Source organism: Phodopus roborovskii, unplaced genomic scaffold (assembly GCF_943737965.1).
Source record: "Phodopus roborovskii unplaced genomic scaffold, PHOROB, whole genome shotgun sequence".
Classification (NCBI taxonomy): Eukaryota; Metazoa; Chordata; class Mammalia; order Rodentia; family Cricetidae; genus Phodopus; species Phodopus roborovskii.
Window position 1 is genome coordinate 3,850,714 of NW_026126484.1, and position 13,158 is coordinate 3,863,871.

The 13,158-nt window shown below is 40.6% G+C and overlaps 1 protein-coding gene across 1 annotated transcript in view; it reads left to right on the forward strand.

Annotated features, from left to right (window-relative positions):
• Window positions 1-13,158, forward strand: part of LOC127229616 (POU domain, class 6, transcription factor 2) — a 123,030-nt gene that overhangs the window by 90,794 nt on the left and 19,078 nt on the right. Inside the window, exon 4 of the mRNA XM_051194691.1 lies at window positions 8,835-9,041. Coding sequence (XP_051050648.1) covers window positions 8,835-9,041 — 207 coding nt within the window. The remainder of the gene's footprint in view (window positions 1-8,834; window positions 9,042-13,158) is intronic.

Below are 13,158 nucleotides of genomic sequence, written 5' to 3' on the forward strand. Positions count from 1 at the left end.
TCTGCCTGCCTCTGCCTCCCGAGTGCTGGGATTAAAGGCATGTGCCACCAACGCCCAGCTAATATTTTTGTTGGTGGTGGTTGAAATTTTTTTTGGCTGGTATTAAAACTTGTCTTGAGGAAAGCCAGGTAAAGGCTGACGAGGTTGACCACTGTGCAAAGTGAGGGCTTCACAACAGTTATGATGCTCTTTGAAAGGAAAACAGGAATCATGTTTGCAATTCTACAATGTCCAGCACTGGAGAAAATGAAAACAACCCATAGTTTACTCTGTCAAACAGCTGAAAACAGAATTAATGACAAAAACTCCTCCTGGTTATCATTAAGAATTGCCATCATCTGGTTTGTAAACAGGTCTGCTGCTTTCTAGTGGATAAGTATAAAGAATATGAATATGTTAATACCACTGAAGAGAATCAGACACAGAAGTGCTAGCTCAGTTTTATAAGTATTTCCTTATTCCACAACTTAATTAATACTTACATGAATAATTAAATAAAAATAATGTAGGGAGGTAGAAATTAAATTCTAGGCTATACGGCTTAAGGGAATTCATTTGCTTTCAGGGGGTTCACTTTTGCCCTTGTAATAAGTAAGTACTGTGGTGATATCTTGCTTGTGCAAATAAAGCTTGTCTGAAGATCAGAGGATGGAGCTTGCCACTAGCTAACCATAGAGGTCTGGAGGTCTGTCCAGACAGACAGGAAGTGAGATGGCTTGGCAGAGACAGGAAGTGAGATGGCTGGACTGAGACAGGATGTAAGCAGGAAGAAACAAGAACTCACATTCTTTTCTGCTGGGAAGCTAATGAGGTAAAGGTGGCTTTGTTTTGCTCCTTCTTCTCTCTGATCTCTTCAGCATTTTCCTCTGCCTCTGACTCTGGTTTCTATTATTTAGACCAATTAGAACTCCATTTACAAACTATGAATCAAACTGCAATTTTAAAAAATCCTGATTATGATTCTAGAGATAAGAAATTGGGGGGGGGGCTTTTATAAGGACAATAGTTCTATTCATGTGGAGCCTGCCATCCTGACCTGCCTCCTTCCTGAAAACGTCACCTCCAAATACAACCAGCTGACTAAGTGTCATTGTGACCTGTTGGGGAGCTGTGCAGATGTGCTACAGATGCTCTACTGAACTTGGACGACAGAAGAGGTGATGTCTTGCAAAAGCACTTCCCTCCTTTCCTGCCTTCATTGTCCCACTTTCTAGAGGAGTAATGTGAGTAAACCCAGCACCATGGGGAAAACCATACACCCTCTAAAATCCAAACTTCCCCAGTGTGCTTTTCAGGTCAGGACAGGTATACATCCGATATGGCTCTAAAGCTTGTACTGACAGTGGGCATCTGTATTTTGCACAAAAAGGCCTCATCTCCTGGGCTCTAGCTTCTATCCATCATTTGTTCTAAGAATAGACCACGAAAGCCTATGATGATTCCTTGTTTCTAACTTGAACGTGACATCATTGGTTTAAATTTAAACATTTGGTTAGATAATGGATCAATTTTTTTTTCTATCAGTGTTTCCTCAGCCTCAATTGTAGACCCCAAATAAAAGAAAAATAGCAAATCTCATAATCACAGATATATATGTAAATACAAGTTTTATGATGAAACTTGATTTTTTTAATTAAAAAAAAAAAATTCCTGCCCGCTGAATATGAAGCTCCCCACCACATGCACACACACACTGCTCATGCCACAAGGGGCACTCTAGCACAAGGCTTAACATGGCTCAGACCCATGCAATTGAGTCTAGTGAAGTGCACATCCTGGTCTCCTCTAGCAGTGGGTAAGCAAACCCAACAACCACATGGAGTATGCACACTCTTTGCTTCCTCCATCCATAATCTTTCTTTGTCTCTGTCTCCTCTCATTTCAAAATCCATAAAAGCTATAGTCAATAAATTTAAAGGGCAAAAGCTCACTCAAGAACTTTAACCTTAGGTAAGAAGAAACTTCCAAGTCACCCTGGGAGTGAGGAAAATATATAGAAGTCCAGAATTCTCTGTGTCTAATTTCATTGTGGGGTTCTGTGTTCTGGAACTGTCTTAACAGCTTTGCACAGGCCTCTTCCATGTATTCAGCATACAGTCAAGCCTTTTCTTTGAAACACGTCTTTACACTACCTTCCTCTCTAAGACAGGAAATCTTTCATTAGGCTTTGTGGTAGGCTACTGCTTTTAGTGATGATCTGTTGTCATGGTGATATTATGATATTAAAAGAATTTGAAGGCATATGGTGGCATACATCTGTAATCACAACTCTTGGGAAACTGGGGCATGGGGCAGAAGAATAGCAAGTTCATGGCCAAACAAGAACAGAAGGAAAAATAAGTTCCAAATGAGCATTTTGCTGAGCACTTGGCTGCTAGGTGAAGTCATGTTGAATGCTTTGCCCCTATCATTTCATTTTGGACTTGTAATGATATTATGAAGCAGTTTTTCCATTTTATGGAAGAGCAGACTGAGACTTAGAGGCAAAGCCATTGACTAGCTCTCCCAGTAATGGGGGAATTTGCTTCCACCATATACAACTTAAGCTCAATAAGAGAATTACCCTTTAATGGGTTTAAGATGATTTTAGAGGAGGAGATTGTCTTTACTGTTTTGTTGTATTTACACTGTTCTTAGCATAACATTGCAGAAAGTCTAGCCTACAGATCCCCCAATGCCTCTCAGCACTGTGCCTTTGTCTGTGTGCTTCTGTTTTCCTGGAGTTGAAGTCAAACCTTTTAACACCCAATGGGGTTTTAATTTTAATTCTGGCAGTTAAAAACATCAAGTGGGGGGATATTCCCATATGGAATGTACCTATAACATCCACAGTAGAAGCATTAGAATAAACACATTCAAGCACTTTTTCACAGCTTCTTATTAAAATGTGTTTCTGTGAAGCTGGTTGGCCTTGGCAATGCCACCTCTGGCCACACTGCCAAAACAGACATTGTGAATCAGTCACAGGATCTTATGAACACATGAACTTCCAGCATTCCAGGAAGCCAGTGCCAGAGCCTGGACAAAGAATCCTATTCACCGCCCACGAGTCTTCCTCTGACTAGTCCCTCCATGTCTTTATCTGTTTTCTCCCTCCATGTCTTTGCCTCCATTGGCTTCCTCCATGCCTTTACCATTCTGATTCTGATTCTCTGTGAATTTCCCTCTTGATGCTTTTGTTCCCCCATCTTAGACATGGCCAAATGTGAAGAAACACTAGATTATATCTTGAAAAATAAATTTTGGTGTAAAACAGTACTATTTTCTTTTCCCCTTTGAATAAGTGTTCTGATCAGAGTTGCCAAAATAAGTCCAAGAAGGTTAGCTTTAAACCTAGAAAACAACAAGCTTAGAATGAATCCATCATAGAGAGAAAGAAAACGCATTGCTTGAGCTAGGAGAGGTTCACTGTGGTCAGACCGGAAAAAATGAGCAAAGTAATCGGCTGTTTCCATTAGTGGGAGCTCCTCACAACATCTCAGTTCCTTGTTCAAGGGTGGACAAAATGATGCTACTATTCACAAAAGCCAAACACTGCTGGGGTATCACAAATATGTGGAAAGGGGATGTCTCTGCTAATGCACTAACAGATCTGAGGAAGTCACTGAGTACAGCATTGACAGGCTTCCTTTTTATTTAAAGTGTGGCAACAAAATTACTTGTCAGTGTGACATCTGCCATAGTATTTCTTTGGCAGAGTTTAACTGCTTATCAGAGACTGTAACATGTGGCCCATCATTTGACTTGTCTAGGTGCCTGGGCCTCTGTGACACCAACCTAACACTGCAGCTGATGGCATCTGATGTTAAACATGAATGCTTTCATTCATATACTTCCTTAATTCAGGCCTAATTTATTCCTGAATACCTGTTTAGACTGAGGTGCAGGAGGGTGTTGAAACAACAGACCAAGCAGCTACATGGCCTTTAACTGCTAGATTTGCCACAGTCACAAATAATCTTCACGATGGCATAGTTTGCTACTGAATTAATGATAGTCCCAATTAGGTGTAAGCCACTCAAATTATAATGGAAATAGAAGCCTTTTAAATATGTGTGCCAATTAACACTATTCATTTGAATGGTTTTTGTTTAGTTGTTCTTGTATATAAATGTCATCCCTCAATTGAGGATAATGTTCTCAGCCCATCCAAGGAAAGAGTCAGGCAGACATGAAGAGCAACAACCAAGCAAGTTCCCTGTTAGGGAAACAGGAACTCTTTCAAGTCACAAATTATCATTATAATACCAGTATGGACCTCAGCCTGGTTAAAGCATTCATCAGAGATGAATCATTGCAGGTGGAGAGTCAGGGCAATGACACAGAAGATCATTGCAAACGATGCCTGAGCTATTTGCTGTGGGATTGATGGGGCAATAACTCCACTCAAAATTTCTAATGTTGCAAGCTAGACATGAAGTAGGCTGTGCTTTGTGATTTGAAGTGGAAGCCAATGAATCAAGCATCTTCTGTGCTAAGGATTCATTGAGGCATTTTTGCTTCATTCTTGAATGACTTCAGTAGCATTCTAACAACTAATCTGGTCTGTAGTCTTCCAGCACTTAGAATATTCTGTCCACACTGATATTCATACCCAAAATGGCTCCATATGAGCCCTCACCCCCAACCCCTAACAAAACTTATTCATCATCAGGCATGATTGCACACACTTAATAGTACCGGTACTCAGGAGGTTAAGGATGGAGTGTCAGGTTCAAAGTAAGTCTGGGCTAAATATCAAGTACAAGCCCAACCTGTACAAACTGAGACCCTGTCTGGTAATTGTTCTTCCCCCCCAAAAAAATTACAATAAATCTTTGGCTTGATGGAACTTAACCTTTCCAGGTTGACACATTTCAACCTCCTCTTGCCTCTAAACTGAACAAGTCACCATCCTCATGCCTCTTACCTTTATACTAGTTTCTACTAGGTTTTACCTAATCCTTAACTTCACTTAGCTCCTGCATCTTCTGTAGAGTATGTCTGGAACAGACTACCTTCCTCCAAATCATTTAACCCCAATGATCTTGAACACATACCACATGGAGACATTTTATCACAAAGCCCTTACCTGTTCACATAGTGTTCACTTCATTTGATTGACAATCTTTGCAGTTGAGATAATGTGAACCCTGCCCTGTTCAAACCACACCTATTCAGAATCATCTATATCCCATAACTTAGCACCAACTGAGAAAAGGGTCCTTAGCTATTCAGCTGCTCTACCTGAACCCTGTATAATTTAAGGGAGTATGGATTCGTTCCAAATATTGGATGGGGTGAACAGGAATCAGATCCTGTTTGCCTTGTTTGTGTAGTAATATAACCTTTCATCAGGACTTCTCAGTAGCAAATTCTTAGACTTTGTGAGCTGGATATCCAAATACCCTTAGAAGCTAATTTTAAAAATACACTTTCTGCCTTCATCCCCAAACCAGAAACCCTCAATAACCCTGCCAGATTTTAATTCCTAACTTAGTTGGAATAAGGATAGATAAAGGCATTTCCCTTGACTTTCACAAGACCTTTAATTTGAAACACAATTTCCATCAGTAACTGGACAGTGGCTAGGAGCACGCAAAGCCTCAGATCTTTGTGCCTTGGCTCCTACTATCCCATTGTGGAAACCTCTGTGAACCTCACATGTTGGATGTGTTCTGATTATATGTGTAGAAATGCTAAGAGGAACCAAAGCCAGACTGGGCATAGTAATTCATTAGAGAATTTTTAGATGATATAGAGTATGATCATCTCTACCATTTAACTAACATGAACAAATTAAAACTAGGGTATTTTGATACCTTGGAGGCTATTACAACATGCACTGACAAGTGTTTGGATGCTGATGTGATACTAATGCCTCTGAAAGGAAGACTACAAAAATAAAGCTTTGTGTAACCTCACCAAAGGCTTCCTGACTTTACAGGCATCCAGGCCCCATCCCAAATCTCACAGCCAAACTCTATTAAACATCTTCTTCCACTGGGCAATTTCAGATTCCTCTGCCTCTGACACTACTGCTGTCTAGTCCATAAGTGATGCTCATTCCCAGGTAAAAAGAGAAGAGAGGTGGAGAAGACACAGTGACAAGCATTTTAGCGGCAACTCAATGTTGGGGAGTGAGGCTGTTCCTAGAAGACAGGCTTGTGAGCCAACTGCATTTGCCTTTCTGTTCCTTCTTTCACCCAGGAGTGCATCTCATTACCACAGAGTCAGCACATACTCATGTCAATCATCTGGGGGCCAGATGCCTCTCTTTTCATCACTATGTGTTCCATAGCTGTCATGTGCCATTCCTCACTCTGAGGCACTCTCTCAGACTACTTACTCCCACAAGCTCCTAAATATACTGACATCCTGCCTAAAATAAAACCCATAGCCTCACACTTAAATGCATCTAAATTCTGCAGCCAATCACATGGATCAGGGAGGCAAAGGCGTAAGACACTCTGGGTAGCTGGAGTGGGCAGGTCTGCTGCTGAGTTTTTGCTGTGAATGTGTAGGCCATCTATATCTAATATAGACTAGGACAGGAGGCTAATCCCATGTCTCTCTTACAATGCCTGTGGGGGTCACAGTAACTGGCTTTTAGTCTAATGTAAGACCATTCATCAATAAAGTACTTATGCATTATGATCTATTGATGTGGACTCCTCCGACCTTGCTTGCACTGATGGGACATGTTCATTGCTGTCACTGTAAGACAGACATTACATGCTTGTTCAGGATACCTGCAAGCCTGACAGCTCCATAAGAGATGGCTAGCCACTTCCACAATAATTGCTTGACCTTCATCAGCATCCACCAACAAACACCACTGATACCTGGTAGTTGCACAGCTTCTGCATTTTTGCCATCCCACAGGACTGCTGTGTTAGAAGCAATGACAAATGGTGGAGTGGGCTCTCCAAAATTATCTGTCCAAGTACTGTAGTCTGGTGATTTTCCCACTTACATCTGGAATCCTGAATCCCTAAATCCTAAAGCCATTCACTGAGAAACTGTGTTCAAAGTCCTGTGTGAGTATTGTGCAGAAGAAAATACTATCATTTGTGAGCTGGGTGCACAAGGAGTTTGTCATCCAGTGAAAAATTACAGATAGGAGCATTGTCTACTAACTGGAGACAATGTTCAGTGTCTTCCAGGCGGTGGGACTCAGGAAGCATATGGAAAAGCAAGCATTTGGGGTCACTGTTCCAGTCCTATCACCTACAAACTCCTCCCCCAGATTACTTCCAAGTGCCTCTCTGTTATGAGTTGTTTCCCCCAACCTCTGCCGGCCTGGGCCCACTACTGCACTAGCTCCAAATAATACACAGAGACTCTGTATTAATATATAATTCTGTTGGCCAGTTACTAGTTTCTTATTAGCTATCTCTGTCTTAAATATTAACCCATTTCTATTCATCAAAGTACTTCCATGTGGTCTTATCTTACTGGAGAGAGGGGCTGGTGTTCTTCTTTCTCCGTCCTCCATCTTGGATCTCCTCCCTACTACTTTCATCTTTCCTCCTTGTCTCCTAGTCTTGCCTTTCTTGCTTTCCAATTGGCCAACAGTGCTTTATTCATTAACCAATATTAGAAACATATTTACAGAATCACATCTCCCACCACCTCTCCACACTTGTGTCTGATGTATGATGTTGAGACCTGGCTAATCCCCAGTTCAGTTCAGAGATGTCTTGTTAAAAGGACAGGATGAACTAGAATGTCACATGACAGTGAAGTTACGGACCAGGTCACCATGGCTCACCACTAGGGAACAGCCATTGGTGACAACTTGTAGTGCAATGCTTAGTATGAGCAGGAGAAATAGCCCCACACCCATGCCCCATGATACCCCTTGAGGTTCCACATTTAGAAACAGCTTGTAATTGGAAGTTTTGCAAATTAAACCTGTCCCTGGCAATGTATACCCAAGTCTCCATTTTCAGATTCTAGAGACATGCTGGATATTTGTAGCTTCTGAACATGATGTCTTCTGTCACCTTAACCATATCTTACCACTTGCCTCCTATTGTCATCCCATGTGACTCCTTTGCTGATAACAGAAGCCACTGGAGGCAAAGGCCCTGTCCTGGCCCTAGTGCAGAGGCTGACGCCCCTAACAAAACACTTCATTTAAGCTGTATATCTCATCACTCTGATTTCAATCCTCATAGTCACATCACCTCTGTGTGAAGAGTTTTGACCCTTTCTTGACTAACCTAACTCTCTGAAGCCTTTGAGAGGCTAAGTTCTATGACAAATGTGGCTGGTTGATGGCCTGGCTAGGATGACATCCTGTCTTCCTATCTCCAGAGTCTGGTCTCTCAACCACGTATATGATAATATACTTGGTTGAGGCTGTTACACCTGCAGAATTCAGAGATCAGGAAGCTGACCTTGACATTAACAGTGAGTAGAATAGCAGGGCAGGGGCAGAGAAAAGGATAGAGGATATAAGGGGTAGACTGTGGAAGGGAGATCCTCAGGGTTCAACAGGGGATCTCCAGAGGGGATGCTGTGCCCTGGATCCACAGAGACCTTAAGTACTAAGAAATCCACTTTTCCCATTTCTCCTGGTAGAAACTGCATGCTTTCACCTTTATCAGTTCTTGGTTTTATTTTTAAATAAGACAGTTTTCCCTTCGCTTGATGAAGTCAGTGTATATGTAGCTTTGTCTTCTTTAAATGTTCTAATATATACTCTGTGCCCTTAAGCCCTGGCCTGCTTGTAGATCCTGAATGAGCTCCCAATAACATTCTTCATGACAAAGGCAAAATGAGTCTTCATTTATGCAAGCAGACTCAGAATTCAGCTGGCTCCTCACCTTCAGGCCTATCTCTTGCAGATTATTGGAACCATTCCACTGATGCCTAACCCAGGGCCATCAAGTCAAGCAGCAAGTGGCACTCAGGGCCTTCAAGTACAGCCTATCACGCCCCAGCTCCTAACCAATGCCCAGGGCCAGATCATTGCTACAGTCATCGGAAACCAGATCTTGCCTGTGATCAACACCCAGGGTATCACCCTGTCCCCCATCAAGCCAGGCCAACAGGTAAGAGTACCATACCAAGGTCCCAATTCATTTCTCTTCTCCTCCTTTCTCTCCTTTGCACTCAATGTAAATTTCACATTACAAAATTTTTAATAGTTTCACTAAACCCAATGTATCAATACTTACAAAATGACTCATAGATTTATTTCCCACTGTTAGCAAATATAAGCAATAGCATGAATAATTCTCTAGCAGAAAACCAGGAGCATATTATATTATAACAGACATTGTAACCAAAAGTCAATTACAATGTTTCCTTTCTTAATCTAGATCCAATATACTTTTATGGGGTTTTTCTTGTTGTTGTTTGTTTGTTTTGTTTTGTGGGTTGTTTTTTGTTTTGTTTTGTTTTTTGTAGAGTCAAAAAGAGATCCAGACTACTTATGCTTAACTTTAAATGAAAAAGAAATATTAAATACAAAGCAATCCCAAGCTGAAGCTCTGCTGCAACAGCTATCTACAAATAAATGAATGATAGGCCGTTCTACTCAGTAATTTTGCTAAAACTTTGATGGCAGTGTACTTTTTCAATCAAATACCAACTGAGCTTTTCCCTGTTTATGCTAGACTTTAAGCATGTAGCATGGAAAAAGAAAGATGTGGTCTGTTATTTTCATGGAGATTTGGATTGGCTAGTCCCTTCAATAAGCATTTTTAATAATGTATAGTAAGACTCAACTAAATGCTAGCCAAGAAACAGAGATATGCTTTCTAATCAAGGGGTTCATGGTGTTATATGGGACATGGACTTATATAAGTAGAGTCCATATTCAATAACGCAGAAAAGGTCCTTCAACACTTGGAGGAGTAAGAACAGATGAGAAAAATGAATTAGTAACGCTCCAGGAAGTAGGAACAGTAAGTACAAAGAGAAAGAAGGCTGAGGGACCAGTGAGCATAGAACAGACTGGAGACAGTTGTGGGTGGGGTGTATAATCAAACCAGAAAGCATAAGTTTTATCTCTTTGTGATCTTGAAGATATCACATGCCAACTTCCTGCTCAAATGTTCTTATACGCAAAAATAAAATCAGGCAGGAATACCAGAATCTATCTCAAAGAAGGGGTGTAAAGTTTACAGGGTTAGAATTGTATCTGTCATACAGCAAACTACAAGCCAGTTCCAATATGGCTGAGGTGGTGCAGTGAAGATGCCACCCTGGGAACTGTAAGAGATGGGTGTTACACAGGAAGGAATTATATGTTCAGGTATTTTTCCCGTAAGAAAGTGAAACTGAAATGATGTAATTTCCATCATAAACAAACTATTTAGGGGACAATAGTGAAGACCACACAAGCAATATTGAGCACACCTACTGGACGCCAGCTGACATTAGGAGTCTAGGCCATTTACTGTAACTGAAAAATAAAGGAAATATCCCAAAGAACAAGAAAAAGAGTAAGATCCAGGAAATCTGGAAAATGCCAGCTCATAAAAAGAATAGGAGGGGAAAGGACAAAGCGATTATGGGCAAGTAGGCGAGGAACCTGGAGTGGGGCTACCTAAGAAACAGTAGGCCCCAAACAGGCATCAAATGCTGCAGAGAAGATACTTGGTAGAGCACATTTTAAAGTATAGGTCAGTTCTATTTTAAACAGTTTGAGTCAAAGTTGAGCAGAATTAAGAGCCAGTTTTGAGGATTGGGTGTACACTGATAAAAGAAAGATGGTGGAAAGGAGTACGAAGGCTAGCAGCCAGTGTGTAGCTGGGTGTGGTTGAAAGAAAATAGCCTCCAAAAGGAGTGCCTCTATTAGGACTTATGTTCTTGTTGGAGGAAATGTCTCACTGTGGGAGTGGGCTTTGAGGTCTCCTTTGCTCAAGCTTCCCTCAGTGTGACAGTCAGTCAACTTCCTGTTGCCTGCAAGATGTAGGACTCTCAGCTCCAGTACCAAATCTGTCTGCATGCTTCCATGCATGATAATATAGACTGAATCTCTGAACTGTAAGCAAGCTACCCCAATTAAATGTTTTACTTACAAGAATTGCCATGGGCATGATGTGTCTTCACAGCAATAAAAATCCAGACTAAGACACTTGGGATAAGGCTTTATATATTGTTAGAAGGATATAAAGCAGTTGGGAGTGGGGCAGGGGTGGGAACAATGAAACACCAGTATCTCAGAAAAGTCCCTCTAGAGATCTCAACATCACCATGCCTTCACACCTCAGCAGCATTCATAGAAACCCACTTGCTTGCTTAAATAATATTAAAAAAAATAATAAAAAAAATATTTACTGGAAATATTTTCTGGCCATCAACCATATGTTAGAGAGGGTACCTGGGAGCTAGCATATGGGTAGACAAGACAGTCACCATGACCTCTTCTTTCCTCAAAGACTTATTCAGATATTTAACCACTTCATGGTGGATGTCATGAAAAGAAAACATGAGAGGAATAATATACTATTGAGAAAGAAGTAGCTTTCATCTAGAAACACACATCATGGAAACTAGGGCCTATGATCTCTCTCTGCACTAGAAGTGTGATCTTGGCCAGTGACACTATTGTTACTAGCTGGACCCCAGGTTCAGAAGAGGTCCCTAACAGACCCACCTTTAAGTTCAAGACTTTCCCACCCACAGTTACCTTTTGCTATTTGCAAGAGTCCATTTGATTGTTTGATTCTCTGCCTTCAAAAGAGGCAGGCTTCTCTATCCCTCACTAGTCTATGTAGACCTGCCTTAAACCATAGTTCTGTCTGTTTCAGCCTGTTCATGATTATTGCTATTGTCTCTAGGGAGAAAAGTGAAGGTTGCCTCTTTTCTTGCAATCTAATAACAAATTAAGAAAATAAAAACTATTTCTGTCAGCAAAGATAAGTACTAAATTGTCAGAAAAGATGATAAATTAGTTAGAAATCGTTAGCACTTGATGTAAAGTTGCCCTCACACTCACCTTGAATTTTAAAGGTATACAGGTAGCCACATTTCATCTCTGCCCACAGTAGCTATCAGCAATATTTCTAGTCTCTCCTAAGCACCAAGAAACACTTCCAGAGCTTTTTACACCATACTCACCTCCCCTGGAATGAAACCTCACTACTACTAAGGGAACAGGTGCCACTCCACTGTTATGACCTGGCAACCCATGTCAGTCAAAACTAGCATCCCAAATAGAGGGGATGTATATGTGCAAATACCTCTTATGTCTGTGTGCATACTTGAGAATTCAGGAGCACAGCTGAATTCAGGAGTCACAGCAGCCACCAAGCCTCTTATTCCCAGCAGAGACAAAGAGTTTCTTCTACTCCAAGAAAAACTGAGGAAACCATGATGAACTTGTTCAAAATTTCAGAGAAACGGTAGACACAGACAGATCATTTGTCTTGGCTTTAGCTGGAATTTGCAACACTTTGGAGTTTGAAGTTAAGGTATATAATTGGGCAAATCACCAATAGATGTGCAAGTTTAGTTCCTTTATAAAATAGGTATGATACCAAGCATCAAAATACTCCCAGTCAATGGTGAAAACCAGAGATATGGCAATAGTGGTCTTCACTTTATCTTTAAATAGTACCCTTGGCATTAAAGAAATGTAATATGGACAAGCACTAAAACTAAAGGATCTCTATCATCCAGCAAAAAGCTTCTCAAGTCATTCTTCCAAATGATTCATGACAAATGTGTTTTCACAAGAGCATGGTTCTGACTATATATATATATATATATATATATATATATATATGTATGTATGTATGTATGTATGTATGTATGCATGCATGTATGTATATGTATATGTATATGTGTGTGTATATATAAAATATTATATTATATTATATATTAAATTAAATGAAATCCACCTTAAGTACAAAGATCTCAGGTTGGATGACCTGGAGTGGTTAACTTTGTTTTTTTAAATAATACTAACCACACCTTGAGCTTTCATTGGCCTAACACTGACTAAAATGACCTGAATAAACTCTAAGAATGGAGTCTGTAGCACTCTCTCTGGCTTACCCTAGTGGTGAAAGATTGACAGGAGCCTACCAAGTTATTTTCTGAAACACAGAACATACTTTAGAGTACATAAAGATCCAATAGTCCTAGATGAAGCTCCCTAGCCTCCACTAGATCAGAGAAACTTGTTGAGCAGGGCAAGAACATAAAAGAGCCAGA